The sequence below is a fragment of the Genypterus blacodes genome, unplaced genomic scaffold (genome assembly GCF_046128005.1).
Source record: "Genypterus blacodes isolate CSIRO-AG114 ecotype Tasmania unplaced genomic scaffold, CSIRO-AGI_Gbla_v1 ptg000044l_1, whole genome shotgun sequence".
Lineage (NCBI taxonomy): Eukaryota > Metazoa > Chordata > Actinopteri > Ophidiiformes > Ophidiidae > Genypterus > Genypterus blacodes.
In genome coordinates, this window is record NW_027466857.1 from 4019494 (window position 1) to 4039198 (window position 19705).

Below are 19705 nucleotides of genomic sequence, written 5' to 3' on the forward strand. Positions count from 1 at the left end.
TGCAGATAAAGAACATGAGTATCTTTTAAGGTTTGCAAGTTCTAGGAAAAATGCAGTGGGAAAGAATCAAGGACTACACACATTTATGCAAAGCAGAGCACCTTGTTGAGACTATGTTTCAATGAATTCATTTCAAATCCATCAAAGAATACAGAGATTTACATTCTCAAACATAAAACAGCTATGACCCACACCCACAGCCAATAATCAGGCATTCTGAATTCTGATCCCTGGACATCGAGGGCAAGCAGCAAAAGTGCTGCAATACGTCATGTGGAGTTATTTCTGGATGGTTTTAAAGACTTGATGTTAAGCCCTTTGAAGATTGTTGAAAACGACCAGGAATCACATCTACAAACAAAACCCATCAGTTATTTTGTGAATTTTTAAAAAACCTTTTACAACACTTATGTATCAAATCTGTGCAGTATAAACAAGAAATCCCACAGCCCATTTAGTAAACACTACACATACACCCGTTATCTACACTGTCGCCTATTAAATTGGATTAAAAAAATATTCCAACCTTCTGGGCAACAGTGTATTATAACCTATTATTCTGTGTGTATGTGTGTGTGTACAAACATTTCCCTTGGTCATTCCCGCCACTTCTTCACTGTAATGGCATGAGATAAAACCGACACAGATACACATATATTAGGAGAGTTCAGTATCAGTTAGTGAATAAGCAACAAGGAACTTTTTTACTGATAACTAATCTTCAAAACATAGATTACCTTTCCATGGAGGGCACGGCAGATTCTCCTGTGGTCAGATTGTGGTCATTCATCATCATCAGACATGCTGCCTCAGCCACGTTTGAGCCACACACACACACACACACACACACGCACACACACACACACACACGGCAGACATTGAAAGGATAATTTTTCAACCCAATAATTTATTTAAACAAAATATTTTTTACTATATTTCCAAGCTCCAATGACCTCATAGCTCACTATGGCCAAGCTTGAGCTTTATAGTTTTTACATCTTTACATTTCATGCTCAATGGTAATACTGCATGCCAAAGACAGCAAAAAGGAAATTGGTTAGGTCTCCGGTCATTCTATCATTTGTTTTGTTTTCAAAATCGGATGAACATTGTGTTATGGTTGTGTTCAGATTTCTTGTGGTCTTTCTGTGTTCCCCTCCTCTGAGTTTCCCACTGCTCCCTTATCTCTCTCCCTGTGTGCTGGCATGGCCACTCCATGCCAGGAATTCTACACACCTGCCATCACTCATCATCATCCCTCCCAGCCTGCTCACCTGCCTCTCATCAGGTAGCCTAACAGGTTTTATCAACTCTGGCAATGAGTGGTCAGGTCAGCAACTCTTCTAGATTTCTAGTATAGTTCTATTTCTCCAGACTGAATAACTGTGCACCAGGATCATCGCCGGCTGCCAACCTGTTCTCTTTGAATGGTCTGCTTCCCGGCTCATCCCCTCCCCCTGCCCACGCTAGCTCCATTATCTCCACCTGTCCACGCCAGCTCATCTCCGCCTGCCCATGCCAACTCTGGCATCTCCGCCCGTCCACGCCAGCCCCGCTGGCCTTGCCATTATTACATCCTAGCCTGCGCCACACTTTCCCCCCAACCTCGGCCCCAAAACGAGAACCCCCATCTCTGCAATAAACACATCATAACCTTGGTTGCGGTTTCACTGTTAAACCGCATGTGCTGAATTGAAGCCTAATGGTAATTAAATTCTGTAGGTCAGAACAGGTGGGTGGCTGCACAAGACTGACATGAACAGCAAAGTTTCTTCCTCGTCACTGGTACAGCTTCGGGTTCTCTCTGAGGACTTGCTTTTATTAAATTACCATTGTTACAACTGGATACTTAAACTCACTCAGTCCACGTCACTTGACTTTGCAAGTGGAACTGAATTTCACCCTCTTTTCACCTCTGGAATGTGCAGAAAGTTTTAGAATTCAGTTATTCGATTTAGTAACAGCAACAGTAACAGCGTGTTGGTGGGCTTTCTCTGCCTGCTCCAGTTTACTAACACTTCTACTTGCAAGATAGACGAATTGCAAATGGCAAAATGTCTGTAACTGTAAATGTGAGTGAACAAATATGTCTCTATTGCTTTGTCTCAATTTGAAAACGCAACAAAAGTTCATTTCAAATGGCTTTGATACAATGGAGACCGATCCAGGATCTATTCAAGCACTTGCTCCATGGATGCTGGGTTAAGCCTCGTTTATGCCCCTTTTAGTGTTAGTTTGCCCTATGAATAGACTCTATATAGACACACATTGGACATTGTTATACCACAATGTAGCACTTGTGATCAAACCTGATTCAAACTCTACCCCGACTGTTTATTTCTCCTGTTTGGCCCACACTGATCGATAAGTTACGACAACTTGACTGCTGTTCCAAAATAGAATCATTGTCAGACTATGAAACAATTCAATACTCCATTTTCAGTGTACTTGTATATTTATGTACAGGTGATGAAACACATCTACTTCTCTAAACTCATTTGGGGAGAAACCACATTACCGTCTCATATATGACCTTTTTTATGATTAAATGATCAAAAACACAATAATGGCAATTTGTTTGGTTCCTTGATATTTACTGCTTTTTATTCCCTTGGTTCAAGCAAGGCCAGTGTGATTTGCCTTACAGCCTCAGATATTTTTAATGATAAATCACACAACCTCAGAGGCAGCATTACTCATAACAGACTATTAGAGAAGGGCAGCACTGACGTAGGAGAAACACACAACAATAACTGTGTAAAGGAAATGTATTAATCAGAATTGGAATGGAAACCACTATAGCTGACACCGCAGCAGTGAGGCTCCTAATGAAAGCAGCCAGCCTGTTTACCTACACAAGGGCATTCATCTTAACAATGAACAAACGACTTCTTCTTAATACATATACTCAATTTATACATTCAATCACATCATATTAATTGATTTAAGTCACCACGGGTTCTTTGACTGACTTTTTCTCCTCCAGTGGAATAGAAAGAATATGGCATAATACCAGGCCCACAACAAACATTTAACAGTTTCTGGAATTACAGTATCTTTGCACATGATTATAATGTCAAACATTGACAAAGCTTCCTCATTCTTGGCCATCCTCCATGTTCAGAAATGATTAAACACATCACGCTTGTGTGTGTGTGTGTGTCTAAAAAATTGAGTTCTTCGAAACAAAAAGTCCATGGAACAGACAGGAGCTCTGTTATAGTCAAATTCATCATTCACCCAGTTTCCATGACACTGCAGCTATAATACATTTCCTGGTTTCCTTGTTTAAAGCATTACTTCACCCAAGGTCTGACATTTGAGGATTCTATACTCAATCCAGTGACCATTGACGTCAAGAGTGAAAATTAGTCTTTGATTCAATTCAATCAATCAATGGTTTCCAACAGTGAACCAATTTGAACCAAGTTGACTCCTCCCTATTCATTGACTCCTCCGCCCCTGTTCTCCATTGGGGACATGTTGATGCCTATAGAAACACATCCAGTAAGAACTAATCCATAGTCCTGAAAGTTTCATTTCTCATTCGTCCTTTACTTCCTTCACATATTGACATCCATACTTCTCACATTTAAAGACTCTGTGGGGGAGACGGTAGAAAAAAATGGCTTTTTTTTCACTAAGTGCGTTCAGTGGTGCAGGAGTGTTTCCACATTAAATCCTAGCACATGTTTCATAAATAGATAGATAGATCCAATGTTCCAATTCATTGTGGTGCACAATAATTCATAAAATTGTGGTTACATCTGTCTATACCTGCAAGGAATCCTAATCACACCTCTTTGTATAATTATATTCCTTTAAAATGTTCGGCATGACTGTAGGTAATGGACTTCTCTGCTAAATTTAACAGGTTGGAGGAATCAGGAAATGCATGACAGCTCCACATCTCTCAGCCAAATGGATAGAAGACAGCAGCGGCATCCCATTCGGGACACGTTCAGGGAAACAGCAAAAGTAAAAGGAGAATGAGAAAGCTCCACTAAATCTGACCCTGAATACTGCTGAAGTCAGAGGACAATAGCTAGAGCGTACTAACAGAAGATAGAATGTTTCAATCTCCCAGAATGGAAGACGGTGCAGAGCAGAGCAGAGCAGAGGCTCCACAGCACCTGATATGGCTCCTTTTCACTCAGCATGCATAGTGGGGCTGCAGCAAATGAGATAAGTGTTTTTGGCACATTAAGCATGGCAAATGTTTCAAAATAGATCCACAGTGAAGGCAGGGGTATTATGAATATAAAAAAATGGAAAATATGAATATGAAAAAAGAAAATATGGATCCGCCCCACCAGGTTTATACAACTTTGCGTGGGATCGAGCTGCAAACATGACATCAATATTGTGATGACAGAGCAGCTGTTACACTCCTTATTCAGCAGCCAAACCTGATTATCTGAAGAAAAAAAAAGCAGGAGACTTAAAAAAAAACCTTGGTCAAGTAAAAATGGAAGCTGAACAAACATCTTGAGTGAAACAACTCAAGGAGCTGTGAGAGAAAATAGCAGGACACGATACAGGACACATCATGGGAGATGGATGCTGCTGTCAACAGGCAAATTCCTGTCAGGTAGCCAGCCAGAAAGTCATCCACAGACAGCAGCATATTATAGTGCAGCATATTATAGTGCCGCAAACGGTGAGATGGATGTTCTCGACAGGAAGATTTATGCCGACGGACATCACGATTTTTCATAGTTTCCTGGAACACACAGTCTCGATTGTAGTTCTGGCACAAAGGTTGAAGTCAAGCAAAAACAACCTGACTTTTTTCAGTCGGTGTGACTTTCAGTGTAGTTAGCAGAGTGGCGTTTCTAAAAAGTTGTTTTCGTTCATATTGGTGATATAAAATGAATTATAGCAACTTAAACGAAATACAAACTGAATGGGACAAAGAGGTTTGGGAGGGAAACATCTCTCTAAGCAAAATGTCCTCATGACTCAGACAAAACATAAATAATAACTTTATGGTTAATAAAGTCCTCGTTTAACTGTTCTAATCTGACACCTGTGTGCTATATTCAGTGGAAAACAAAAAAACTACAGGTGCATTTTGGAGAAAATGCACCATTGCTGTGGTAGCAACACCATTGAGAGCTGCTATGATGTTTGAGGTGTTTACATGTGTGTGTCTTTAAATGCTTTGTAGTGTTTCCTAATGGGCTGATTTACAAAGTTGTGAGTTGCCTGTGTTGGGCCTTATAAGGGTGCACAACAAGAAATGACTATCCAAGGAGCGCATTGAGGGGGGTGCGTGGGAAGCGGGTGCCTAACAATAATAATCACCAAATTGAGCTAAAAGTGGACTAGAGAACAGGATGAGATGCCTATGGAATGTTGAACTTTCTTTTTTCTTTCTGAACAGACGACAGCACGATCACATCCTCCATATTTATTAAGAAAATCTCTTGTGTGACTCAGTTTGTGTGAGAACCGGATTTGGGGAGTGTAGCAGCAGCCCAGGAGACACAAACCTCATCTGTGAATCAGTGGCTAAATGTGCACAGCATAGCTCCAACAGCACGGCGGCAAGCAAGAAATTATTTATAGTATTTATGTACCCCAGAGCAACCCTGATGTCTATTTAAGGGGTTTGGAGCCGACTATAATAGCAAATACGGCATGTTTACCGCGGCACAATGTATCTGCTCCTGCTACCACCACCAGGACTGTTATTACCACTTTTAAATGTGCTAAATGATAGAGAATAGAGAAGGATGCTCAAATGTTTTCACAGTCAAATCTTAATTTTCCCTGTCCCATGTCACAGAAACAGAGCCTACACACAGAGAGGCAAGTTAGAGGGGTCAGAAGAGGGTCAAGGACATGGTGCTCATTCTTATCTCCTATTTTGATGAAAAATTCCTGAAAAGATTAAACATGTCTGGTAAAAGAAGTCCAAGTGGAAATTATTGCCTGCAACACTGTGTTTTATTATGGTGAAGTAAAGAGCTAGAGTAAATGGAGCTGATCAAACGTATTGAGTGAAACAACACTGTGTATTATCATCTGTGATAAGTTGGTGTTTTATTGAAAAGCTGAGAAAATCGAAGGGATTATCTGAAACGCATTGTCAAGTCTTGGATGGTAAAGGTTATGATGTCAATTATTTTCCTCCTTCCGCTTCACTATGCTTTGGAAATGGAGCCTTCTCGTACTGCGCTCCTTTAATGTGGAATAAACTTCCTGCACTTGTTAAAGAGGCAATCTCTCTTGCGATCTTCAAATCTTGACTGTCCTTCTCGACTGTCCCACTTACATGACCTGGTGTCCTTGCTCCCTGCTGTGCGCCTACTAAGCTTCTCTTCGGCCTGCGGGGCCCCCACACTCTGAGTGTCGGGCCCTTTGGCTGTTTGCCATTGGCTGCTGTGCGGTCTCCATGCCTGAAGGCTCCCCAACCCAGCAGGTCATTGAGTGGGTTGACCCGCTCCTTTCCCACAATCCATCTGGGTGGAAGGGTGGGGTAAAGCCCAATGTGGTTCCAGAAGCAAATTATTATATTTTTCTCTTTAAATGATTACATGACTCAATCTTATGGAGCTTTCTCACAAAATGAAATAACATTCATCAAAGCCATCATTACCACACACACACACACACACACACACACACACACACACACACACACACACTTCACTCCCTTATTCAGATCATAATTGGAGCCAGAATGAAGGCTTTTCAAATTTCAAGGGACTATGCTAGATTCATCTGCACATCTTCATGCTTTTCACACTTGCCAACATTTCCTGTTTTTGTGGGCCCAATGTAACATAAAAGGCATTTTTTGTTTATCCCCCTTGTTTTTTCTATGTTCATTTAGTCCAGGGGTAGGGAACCTCCCACCCGGTTGATCGGGCCCTCGAGACACCCTTTCGATGACATCATATAAATAATCATTGCGCACAATTATGTGTTCAATCCCAGCGCAAAGTTCCCCACCCCTGGTTTGGTCAAAGTAGTGCAATTTGAGGCAAAAAAACATACCCATTACAAAACAAGACCATAGGACCTTTAACTTGAAGACAAGATGTGTATATCAACATGCAACACACCTGGGAAATCACACCTACCTAGGGTTGAATCTCATCTCAGGGGCTGTATCCTTAGAGGGCAGCATTTCAAGACTGATGACATCATAGATCAGTGGCAAGGCATGTATGAAGACCGTTGAAATGTAGCCAGGAAATGCATACTTTTAAACGATTTTCGAGGACACAAGTATTTCCGATAAACCATTGCGTTCAAAGCAAATAATCTTGTATTCTTTTACTGATTTTTGTATGTGTTCATGTATCTATTATACAGAAAATGAATAAAGGATTTTGTTGTTGATGAAATGTTGATGGAAGTTGATTTGAGCACATCTGTTTCTGACAGAATCAAAACAACAAACAGAATATAGAGGAATATAATGTCAGGGGAGCACAACATGAATATATATTATATATTAGATATCAGCCAAATATTGGAATGAGTATATAAAAAAGTTTTCATCTTTTCACTGCTCACTGTTCATTGCTTGGTTTCATTTTCAAAAATGAGAAACTTTGCGTTAAGTGCAAAGTGCAAAACTTTGGAGAAGAGACAAGAGACAATAAACTTTCATCTTATCTTATCTTATTTTAAGTGATTGGTAGACAGGGACACTGACAAGAGGTGAGGGGGATATGCAACTAAATCAGTCACAAGCGAAAACAATTAGGGAGAGGCAAACAATCAGGAGACAGGAAGTCAAGTGACAGAAATGGGCACAGAAGCGGGTACAAAATAAAACAGGATATGAACAGAACAACACACAGGATCATGACACTCATGTCCACAAAAATCAAAGTTGTGAAACTACAGTTTGGTAAACAAAAAGCCTCCAACGCCCACTTAATAAACACTGTAACAACTCTAATTTATGATCTTAATTTCACAACAAGTAGCACATTTTAAAGGATAATGTATGTAATGTATATGTATTGTAATGTATGTATTTGAATTTCCCTGTTTGGTATAGCTATCTATCTATCTATCTATCTATCTATCTATCTATCTATCTATCTATCTATCTATCTATTCCCTTGTAACATTTTGTACAGGTACACACATTGTCAGTCCTTCCTGCATGCCTGATGATTGTAGTGATTAGTGATTTGTTGTGTCTGGTTACTTTAGTGCTATAGAGTGGCAAATCCCTTCACTTACCTGTAATAACTATCCTGCTGTGATATCAAACACTGCAAAGTCAGTGTATTGTAAATTGCCCCATGGAGATAAAGCTGTACAGAAACAGAACAATTGAGTATGGCTCTAATTCATCTAAAGACTTTCTGCCTGCTATACGACAACTGCGACTAGTACAACACATTTCAATGATTATGCTCGGTGTGCTTTCTATGTCTAAACGAGAAAACTTCAGTTCTCTTTAACCTGAGTCAGGCGGCTCTTTCCGGTAGGTCGACGGCTCTAGAAAGTTGAGAAATTCTGTGTCTGTTTAAAACTATGAAAAATCCCTAAAGTAATGAGGGAGGCAGTGGCTCAGTGGGTAGAGCTTCCGCTTGGGAACCGGAGTGTTGCCGGTTCGAGCCCCTGCCGAGGTGCCCCTGCACCAAACCCTCAATTGCTCCCCCCTCTGCGAAGGGTGGTAATGTAATATGTAATGTAAGTCGCTTTGGATAAAAGCGTCTGCCAAATGATCGTAATGTAATGTAATGCCAAGAGACGATGTCAATTCTACATCAATTCAGCTGTCTGACAGAATATAGAGGAATGGATCTCTGCCACGGAAATACAATACAATACAACTCGGCATCTTGCACTTCACCTCCCACAGAGATGGACGCAGAATTAAGAGGCTCGGCATCTTGCACAGTATTTCCAAAGGGCGTTACAAAAAACTGGCCAAAGACCTTGACCAGACTCCTGACCCCAAGGTGTCACAGACAATAATATAACCATGCCTCAATGTTAATTTATATGTTAATGTTAACTATTACTACTACATTAACATTCATTCATTGACGTCCATGATTTCCTGTCACATCCTTTTTATTCATAACATCTGATGAAAAGGTATATTTGCCCATGAGGCTCCAGGTTATAACTCAAAAATGTGGATTAGATGAAAAGGGAGAGGAAGCAAAGGTGACATAGCTCATCCAGTGACCTGTACAGTGGGGTTGTAAGTTATTACTGATGAATAATTGTGTTCTGTACCAAAGTGATATTTTGTTCTTTTTACCACAAGACCCACCAAAAGTGACTTTATAAACTGTAAAACATTGACAAGGTTACAGGATGTGTTGGGAACTGTTTTTCAGCTTCATGTTTTGCCACAATGCCAACCAGGTACCCTCTAGCATTAATGGTTGGTAGAATAACTACGCTGAGAATTTGGTTATTTCTCTCTATATGTTAGTTAGTTACTGACATAGAAACAACGACTCACCGCAGTTCTCTTCATCGGCTTGATTTCCACAGTCATCAACGCCGTTGCAGTGCAGGAGCTGCGGGAGGCACATGGTCAGGTTACCACAGGGAAAATATCCAAGTGGACACGCTGCCCTCTCGTCTGTGATGTTCAATGCTGGAACACAGCAGAAAATTCAAAAGCAAAATCATAAATAACTCTAAATAATTCTACGACATTGTCCCTGTGGTGCAATTTTAGAAGCCTTTCCATACATTTGTCCTAACCTGCAGTGTGTTTGTTTCAGCGGTTGATGTTGCAATTCCCTTATCCTGTGCCAACGTGACCCTTCTAGATTGTGTCATCACTGGTTCAAAATACAGCCGTAGGTAATGAGGAGGGAAAGCTCAGGGTTATATACCTGTTTCACTCTCACCAATATAGAACCTCGTTAAGTGAAGTATTTGATTCGCCGTAATTTAGTTTTTGGCACAGGATTAAAGAACTGCGCACATTGAACTTCCAACATAATTTCACGTGCCACATTGAATTAAGACCCGTGTCAACATCTATCAGGGGAAATGAATCTGCTTTGGCTCATTGCCCTTTCTGCCGTCAGATCATGCATCTGTTAAACAGATTCAGCAGGATGAGAGAATGTAAATAAACAGGAATACAGCAGGGGGATGGATGATCACATTGATGAATATGCCATCACGTTCTAAATGGTACAAATTGTGGGTTTTGTTATTGTCCTATTCTGTAGTTTTTGATTATTCCTTCCATAACATGTTCACATGTGTGTGCATGGTGATCAATTGGTTTTTCAAACATTGAAGTATTGTCAAGGTTTTAAAATAGACATTGACAGAAAAGCAGAATGGCAGAAGCAGCAGGCGTTTCCTCTCCATCAATACTTCTTCACATGTATGGACCTATTGTATGACAAAATCTATTATCCATTTTAAGTATAGGAGGACATATAGAGCTGGAGGTGGATAGACAGACAGAGAGAGAGAGAGAGACAGAGGGAGAGAGAGAGAGAGACAGTGGGAGAGACAGCTGGACAAAGAGAAACATTCAGGATAATCTAATCATTTGATGATTCCTCCAGAGACATGTCATGTAATATTCATAATATGTAAAGTGATGTCCCTCTGTTCTCTCATATAAATATTTACATACGCTACTCTGATAAAAGCATGAAATCTGCAGGAAGAGGAGAGATTAGGGATGGATTGAGCAAGATCCATCATTAATTCACAGTATCTGTCAGCAATGTAAACATTATTTCAAAAAGTGGGCAGAGGGTTGGGTTACGTAGCCTGGATCTAGGCCATATGTGTGCCAAACCAAGCAGGAAGTACAATATTTGAGTGTTATGTGATAGCCACTGGCCAATCACAAGTCAAAACGGTATTGTTTTCCTCCAGCTAACCCCACATTTAAGTTTGGTTTGTGCTGAAGGGCTTCTGGCACAGGTTTGTTTGGTTCGTTTGCTTTTAACACGGTCTGACTGTGTTCTGAAGGAAACTCAACCACAACTTCCTAAGCTTTACCATGGATTTTACACTGCAACATTAGAGCCAAGATGTTAGGTGGCCACTGGAGTGCATTTGTGACGCGTTCAAAAGCACCAACATAGGCGTCTACTTCAGTTTCACCAAGTGCCAGTACTAAAGCAATGTGCTTACTTATGTCGAATAAATAAACAAGTGAGGAGGAGGAAGGGGAAGATTTATATGAGGCCTTGGGGGATGCCGGTGAAGGAGAGGTACCCCCTTGGAGCTGACAGCATATTGGCCACAATTTCAAGCTCTTTAGCTCTCGACCGAAACTGACACTCTGCTTGCTTGAACCAGAGACTGGTATAATAGGGATCAAACTTTGGCAGCGTGAAATTACGTACCGCCCGCCCATCCACAAGGGGATCAAACTTCCAGACAGGTGCAATGTTTTCAGGATTTACCTGAGATTTAATATCAGCCCTCGCCTCAGATGTGGGGCTGTTTTCTGACGTTTTCGTGATTGGGCTCCAGAGGCATCGCAACATTTTGCACTTCCTCCCCCCTTTTTTATTTATTTGTTTTGGCACCATGATCTGGCTATTTGAATCTAATTGCACTTTGCACAATTTGCAATCAGGCCAGGAGAAGGGCAAACAACAAACTCCAAATGATTACATAACCCAAATTACTCCAAATTAAACAATCATACGTGTGGTTAGGTTCATTTACTAGTGTGTCTGTGACTAGTGTCATGCAAGTGGTGGGGCTTTCTCCACATCCAAAGAAGACATTCAACACACTTAACAGGAGTTTTGTAACATTTCCCAATGTCAGCGGATCATAGATTGTACTCACATACTGCTTGTGCCCTCCTCTGTTAACGAGAACATTTATAGAAATGGAAAACACACAGGTAATGTGTGATGCAACGCACAGAATCACAGATGTTGTGGCAATGTTTTCAGGAACAGTAACATCTAACAGATCACAAGCATGCCAAAAGTCAGTTTTGGAAGCTGAAGTTGATGTAAAATGCTTTGATTTTTATTTTTTTTACTTCAGTGATTAGAATTTGGATTTTAATATCTCTGAATTAAAACTTTTGTTAAAAAACTGACCTTGTTAAGGGCTCCCTGATGGAACCGATTCCACTGTTCCAAGACTTGTTAAGTCTCATTCACACACCAACCACGCTTAGTAGGTGGGCACACTTGCTGATTCTCTAATTAGCAGCAACTTTAGTAACTTTAGTAACAAACAGTCTTTGCCAGATTGGCTGGCTCAGCTCCTCCTCCAAAGTAACAGCCAATCTCTATGTCAGCACAGCACAGACCAGGTGGCACAGTAATCACACTCAGTGGGAGGGATATAAGGAGCTAAAAGCAACATAATCAAAAGGTGACGGCCATAACAAAGGTTGTTTGTGCATCATATTTATGATGTGAGAGCTCAGTAAGCTGGCAGCTCTACTTGAAGTCACACCTGACAGGAACTGAAACGAATAATTTTAGAGCAATTCTGTCACAGAGCCAGCTGGACTGACATTTCGACATCATTAGAGCTGCCCGAGAGTATAAGATTGTAAATTCTTGGCAAATGTTAAATTCCTTTAGAACCACATATCATCCTCACCAGGTTTATGCTGAATTATTTCAGTTTGAGGATCTCAACCATGATGCAGATTTGATTGCAATATGAACTAGTTCATACATTTTATATGTACGAGCAGCTGAAATAATCTAATGTACAAACAGTTTTGATAAGAGGACTACCAACCGCAGTCATTAATAGTTATCCAAGCTATTTTAAGCACATGTTCATAAGTCTGGAGCTGGTATCACTTGGGGTGTGTGGCCCAAAACCATCACTTATCATTCGCAAACTTCCACTTTCTCGCAAATCAAATATGTACAAAGCAGCCCAAGCCAGTGAACAGTGACAGTGAAAAGAAATGTATAAAGGTTTGTTACCTCCAAAGAGCTTATAGTTTGTTTTCATCCATTTTTTGGTTGTTTTGATTGCTCATCTTCTCCAAGATCAGTCAAAAGTTAAGAACCAATTACACAATGGAATTTAGTGGGGCATGGCTATTTTGGTGCTGATGGACCCTGGATGATTTCTTAACAAGAAGGCGAGACAGGGTCAATTAAAAAAAAAAAAAAAAGTAATGCCCCAACCTCAATGGAAAAAGGGCATATTTATTGCTGATTATTAATAGGTGATTAAATATGATATAAAAGGTGGATTCCAATACATGCTTTGACTGGGGGCGCAATAATGGATTTGCTGTGCTGTAACAACCAGGAGAGAAACATGCAACAACCACAGTGCATATGTGCAATGATGCTACAAATGTCTCTTTTATGACTATTGGAGATAGATCAAGAAATTGTTGATCAAAGTCATTTCTTTCTATCTAGTAAAGAATTTCAACAAGAAAAATGCACAAAGGCTTCCTCAGCCTTGGCAGAGGTATGTGCTGTAGAAGTCTGCGGTGAAGATTGCATGTGTGATTTGGGATCATTTGGATGTCAATCTTGTCAAAGTGTAACCTTAATCAACATGCAACCGTGGACATTTCACAGATCACACATCTCAGCTCAAACTTGTATTACAAAAACATACGCAAAATGCACTAATTTCACATAAACAACAAAACATAGAAAGAGCAACACATTACTTGACACAATTTTGCATCATTCTTATATCACATCCCACAACATGTGTTCATAAATTTCTTGTATAATGTCAATCTGCCGCAATAAATTATATTCCTGTCAGTATTCATTTCCCCCACAATTCAACCCCTTTCCTTGCCTTTCTTATACAGCCTTTCAGAAAAAGACGATGAGGAGCAGCTGTATGGTACTTAGAGCTTGCCTGTAGCTGATGAGTAATAAACTTGTGTTACTGCACCAATCTAACACATGTGGAAGCTTGATGACTAATTAAGAGTTTAAAAAAAAAAAACTTTCTTACCATTTGTCCTACATCTCAATCCAGCGACATGATGTCATGAACAGGACCACAGTATGGTTAATTGACTTGAAAGCTTTCAAATCAACCTGTTCCCCAGCACTCTGCTTTACCGGAGGAACTCACTGACTCACACTAGTGCATACAGTTATAATTGATGCACACTGGTCAGAGTAAAATCCTTCAGATCAAACGGGTTTAAAATCATATTTGATAGGTTGGTCTGGAATCGAATCAGCTAACATAAAGTCCTTTGTTATCTTATTAAAAAATTATGCTTGATCTCTGCACATCCACAAAACCCTACAAAATACAAGATCACTCATCAAAAGACTTTGATCTTTAAATGAGCTGTCTGAGATGAATCGAGCACCAAACTAATTTATTTCTTTCAGATAATGTAACAATTTTTAAGCAGTTTGACAGAGGATGGCGAAATAATGAACCTTAATCTAAGTATCCTGAAATGATCACACCAGGCAAAATATTAAGAGATCCTCCGGCAGAACATAATCCCAAACCATTTTAGCATCGATCTTATTTAAACGCCTTTTGTGATCGTTTCAGATCGATATCATGAAGAGAATCCTGCTAGTGAAGGATTAATTCGCGCACGTTGGAACTTACCCGATACTCCACAAACAAGTAAGACGGCGACAAAAACTTGCATGGTAGCTCCTTAAGTTTGCATGAGAAGAGAAAAACCCGTGAAGGTGATAAGAATATGTATAGAATATGTATCTGCTGCCTGGTTCTAAACAGAACGAAGACAAGACGCCGGTGGGTGGCCGAGTTTAAACACGGTAGTGGATGTGCAACGATGGAGCGGAGAAGCTGACACTTCGCAAAGTCGCCTCCTCTCTACAGCCGAGCCGATAGAGCTGAGAGAGGAGGATCAGGAGAAAGGGAGAGAGAGAGAGATAGAGATAGAGAGAGAGAGAGAGAGAGAGAGATAGAGAGAGAGAGAGAGAGAGAGAAATGGAGAGACAGGGGAGAGGGGAGAGAGAGAGAGAGAGAGCAACACGTCTCCTAATGGGCACACTAAGATTGCGCTTAAATCACTCAACAGATTGCATATGAATAGATTTGATTTGTCTTGTGAAATGTGTTAATTGCACATTGGAAATCATGCAAAATGATGCAACCTACAGGGGAGTAGGATTACATACATCTGTAATAACGTTCACACATACATTCAGAGAGAAGATAGAGTGTGCTGCACTAAACCTGTAAGTCTTTTGACGCTAGGGGCCATATTAACAACCCATTAACAGACTACAGGTAGACCCATGATCTATTCCCATAACTACTCCCATTGTGTACATTTCCAGTGAGGTCCTCACACAAATCCGTCCTCTCCACATTGTAAAACTCTGGACATTATTGCTTATATCAGTCATTCACCCACTGTTAACCCTCATGCAGGGCGCACTCTTAAAGGAAGCATCAATCTGTGTCTGCACATCCTCTACTCATACTTCAGATCTCATAAAAGCTGTTGTAGCTGACTCATCTTATATATGCCTCATTTTGTCCCTCAGTTCACCTATCTTTGCTATCTGGCAAAGTCTCTGAAGCTGCACATGAACTCTTTCACTATCTCCGAGTTGTCCGAGTATATCTGCTGTATCATCACTCGTTAGTACATTGTTGAGGGAGAGAGAGAGAGAGAGCGAGAGAGAGAGAGAGAGAGAGAGAGAGAGAGAGAGAGAGAGAGAGAGAGAGAGAGAGAGAGAGAGGGGAGAGAAACAGAAAAAAAAACGGGGAAAAAAAACAGAGAGGACATCCCACAGTCACACAACCCCGTCCTGGCCCCCCTGGGATGTAACATAAAATGAAAAAATAAAATAAAAAGGAACTGATAAGAAGGAACTGTTTGGTGGCCTGGTAATCAGTCACTGGTCTGGCATCGCCTGTAAATCTGTGAAGTAAGGGAGAAAAGGTTAGAGAAGACTTTTGTTGAGTGTTCATACTGGCTGAGTTCATTTAGTTTGCTGTAGGTATGACTCTCCTCCGAGTGCTGATCGTTTGTCTCCTAATGGCGTTTTACTTTTCCATTTCTTATGATAGCCACCAACTCCGAGCATATAAGACACACTCGCTGTCCTGAGGGTGACAGAGGGTGAAAGAATGCATAGTTGTGTTTCCATTGATCTTGAAATGCTCTGTCTCAGTCAGCTCTTCATTGTTTGGAACAAGCAATGTCTTCGTGCATATCTCTCTCTTCACAAATCTGCATTTGTCTACGTCTGCATTATGGTTCTCACTGGTAATATTTCCTCTTCTATAGGTCCAAACACAGGAACAGACACAATGCAATGACAAAACATGCAACCCTCCTTTCACTTTTTTTGGAAAGTTTAATACAGCGTTTCCTGAAACAGATTAGATTCCAGCATGCCGCTGGAGGATCTAATTTGATCTGTGATACCCAGAAAGAAATTACAGACAGTATCATCAAAACCTTCGGTGGATAACACTCCCCTATCTTGTGCTGATCGATAGTTTGCGTAGGGTTTAAATCCCACCAAGGACACACACATGTAAAACGAAAGATAACATAATTCACCAAAAAAGGACCTCTGGCATTGAGCTGACAGGCTAACGTGGACTAGCAGGGCTTGACTAATGAGAGAACAGGGACATACTGTTTCACTTACAACCAACTAATGGCCCTGTGATTCTAGTCTACAAGTATGTGCACACATAACTCAAGCAATTTTTCGTGAAAATGTTGTCATTTGCAGGATACTTCACGGACATGATCGCGGACCTATTCACAGAAATATTGATTGAAGGTATTGGTATTGGTATTGGTGTAGATGGTTTTCATGTACTTTTCTGGCCCAGAGCATAATTGTGTCACTCAGAGGGGCTCCTCATCACAAAAAAACAGGATTAGGTACAATTCAATCCAAGCGCTTTTCACAACAGAGGGCCAATGTATCCATCATATTTTTTCAATATTTAATTGAAAAAAAATCCACAATTGCTTTTATGTTTAAGGACATTTACCTACTGGTTTTTTTTTTGCTCAATTTTTAACCAAGACAACAGGAGTAAATGATGAAGGTCTTAAAGACTAGAGAACTTATTGTATGAGCTGTCAGTGGTGATTAAACTTAACACAAATGCCTAAACATAAATCTAATTAAAAATAAGTCAGTGTTGAGAAATCATAATGTAAAGTACGATTATACTTTTTATTTATTTATCTTTTACACATATGTGACCGTTTTGAGAAAAAAATTCATTTGTCATCTTGTCAAACATGTTTGTTGCTAATGAAAGATAAAAAGAACAAATATCCAGCAGAGTGACAGGCAATTAAAATGCCCCAGAAGCTGAACTCTCAGTGGTGCTGTATGGAAATCCACTCCAAGTATCCTTTCTCTTCACAAAAGCCTCCCATGGAAGATTAAAGTAACACAAGCCCAAAGGTTTACTTCAGGTGTAGTGCTTCTGATAGATGAAAGGAGATCATTTATTATGTATGAAGATAGATAGTTAGATAGATAGATAGATAGATAGATAGATAGATAGATAGATAGATAGATAGATAGATAGATAGATAGATAGATAGATAGATAGATAGATAGATAGATATGGGAGGCAGTAGCTCAGTGGGTAGAGCTTCCGCTTGAGAACCGGAAGGTCGCCAGTTCGAGCCCCTGCCGAGGTGCCCCTGAGCAAGGCACCGAACCCTCAATTGCTCCCCCCTCTGCGAAGGGTGGTAATGTAATGTAAGTCGCTTTGGGTAAAAGCGTCTGCCAAAAGGATCGTAATGTAATGTAATGGATGGATAGATAGACAGAATAGAAAAGACTGTGTGCATTATTATTAAATTCTAAATAATAACTAGACTTTCAAGCAAGTTTGAAAGGGGTCAAAGCCCCCTGACATGAATTGCAAACCATGGCATGTCAGCATGGGGCCAGTGGTAAAGGAATGGCATTTCAGGTGAACAAGAGAAAAAGAGTGTAAATGAGACATAGCGATCTTTTAAAAAGTTGATGCATGTTGATATATATATAATATCATATCATATTTATTAAAAAAAAATAAAAAATTGTACTTAGACCAAAAATAAATGATAAGATAGAATAATGGGAGTCATAAGGTGCTGTTATATAAAGAGTTTGATGGCAGAGGGGACATGAAATGATATATTGTATCACCATGAGGCCAGACCAATCTTCCCCCCTATATTCCTACACAATTACCATTACCTGGTAACCCACGTCAGGTCATTTGAATTTGAAGACATTTTCATCCACAATGTGTAGAAAGGTGTAAGATATTACAAGTTATATTTATTTATTTATTTACACTCTATATCCATTTCCAGATCCATACTTGTATACTTTAGCCCACAGTGATGCCTCTGCTTGGATCTTCTCCATTAATTTCAACACAGACATTTCTTTCTATAAGACACCACACAAATAAATCTGCCACAGAGTGTGTCTCAGCGGTTATACTCACTCTAACCTAAGATGCATTAGAATAGTTTGGGTTTTATTTCTCTTACCTTGTCTCGTGCTGTTTTCTTTAATTTATCATAGTAGAGCAAAGTGCCTGGCTGCATTTCCTCATCACCTTCAAAGCAAGCTTTCATGCTGTTGGCTCTCTTTGCCCTGGATGAGTTTGTGTACAGCTGCTGTCAGACAACAGAGCTGAGGAAGCTAGATGCCATATCACTCAGTTATTTGACCCTGACCTTTGTTAATGGTTCCTGTGAAAGCCAGTCTGACAGGAAAGCTCACCATTTCTGTCGTTGTGCAGCTTTTGCGACCATGTGACGGTGGCTTCTTTATCGGCATGGTGCACATGTTTTTTTTTTCTGCATTCATGACGTCTGTGTGGGCAGTCAAGCCTGTAACCCCATATTCATGTCAACCTATTGGTGATGCAAACTGAAAATAACTGCTGATCAAGGATGTATGTAAAATACAATGGCAATGAAAAGCACCCTATGCAAATGCCAGACCCCAACTGATGTTCTTGTTAAGTTTGGAGGCGAAACGGCAAAAAGACAGACACACTCCAGTTCCTCTTGCAACCCTCCTGTAACATCTTACCCCTGATGTTTCCCCCCCTTCACCCCAGCCCTATCCATTAGGTCAAGTCACTTTGTTTGTATAGCCCAATATCACTTCCCCTGACCCCTTAAAAGTGCCCTATTCTTGTTTGTGAAGTAGCATTAACATATCCAGCACATATCTGTCATATCGCAATTACAGGAGCTAATACTGTGAGCCTACGTGGGTCCAGCTGCGCAGGTAAACCAGTTAATCCAGAACCAAGACCTCTGCCATTAAATCTGACTCCCTAAACATCAAAACACAACCACAAATCATATGATTATCTGTGGGGATGTGTTAGTAATTTGTTATTGTAACCATGACACCTAGCTCCCCCGTCGCTACATAGCCTTTTTACATCCTGCTCATTAAAAGCCAGGCACTGTGACAGTGCTCGCACCAATTAAATCAAATCACACACACTACGTCAGGAGGAACCACACATACATGTCACAATGTGGCAAGACAACCATCTGACAGCCGGTCAAATCTGTGTCATGGGTGGTAAAAGTGTGTCTTTCCTGTATGGATGAGATGTGCCTACAGTCACGCTGCTCCTACTGTGTCTGACCAGAGGACAGACTTGGAATACTGTCAACAAGTGCTGCTTGATTGTTTCAGGCTTTCTTAAATAGGTGCAGTGCCTTAGATGCTCCTTTATTCCCAACCATGAAACATCCACTCCAGTTTGGTGAATGAGGTGGCACAGAAAACAAATCAGT

At 40.4% G+C, this 19705-nt stretch overlaps 1 protein-coding gene across 1 annotated transcript in view; it reads right to left on the bottom strand.

Moving 5' to 3' along the window:
- rxfp1 (relaxin family peptide receptor 1) overlaps window positions 1-14569 on the bottom strand; it is a 34992-nt gene extending 20423 nt beyond the window's left edge. The window contains exons 1-2 of the mRNA XM_076149132.1: window positions 14527-14569; window positions 9455-9592 (exon numbers count right to left, since the gene is read on the bottom strand). Of these exons, the coding sequence (XP_076005247.1) occupies window positions 9455-9592; window positions 14527-14569 (181 nt within the window). The remainder of the gene's footprint in view (window positions 1-9454; window positions 9593-14526) is intronic.
- Between the last annotated feature and the right edge of the window lie 5136 nt (window positions 14570-19705).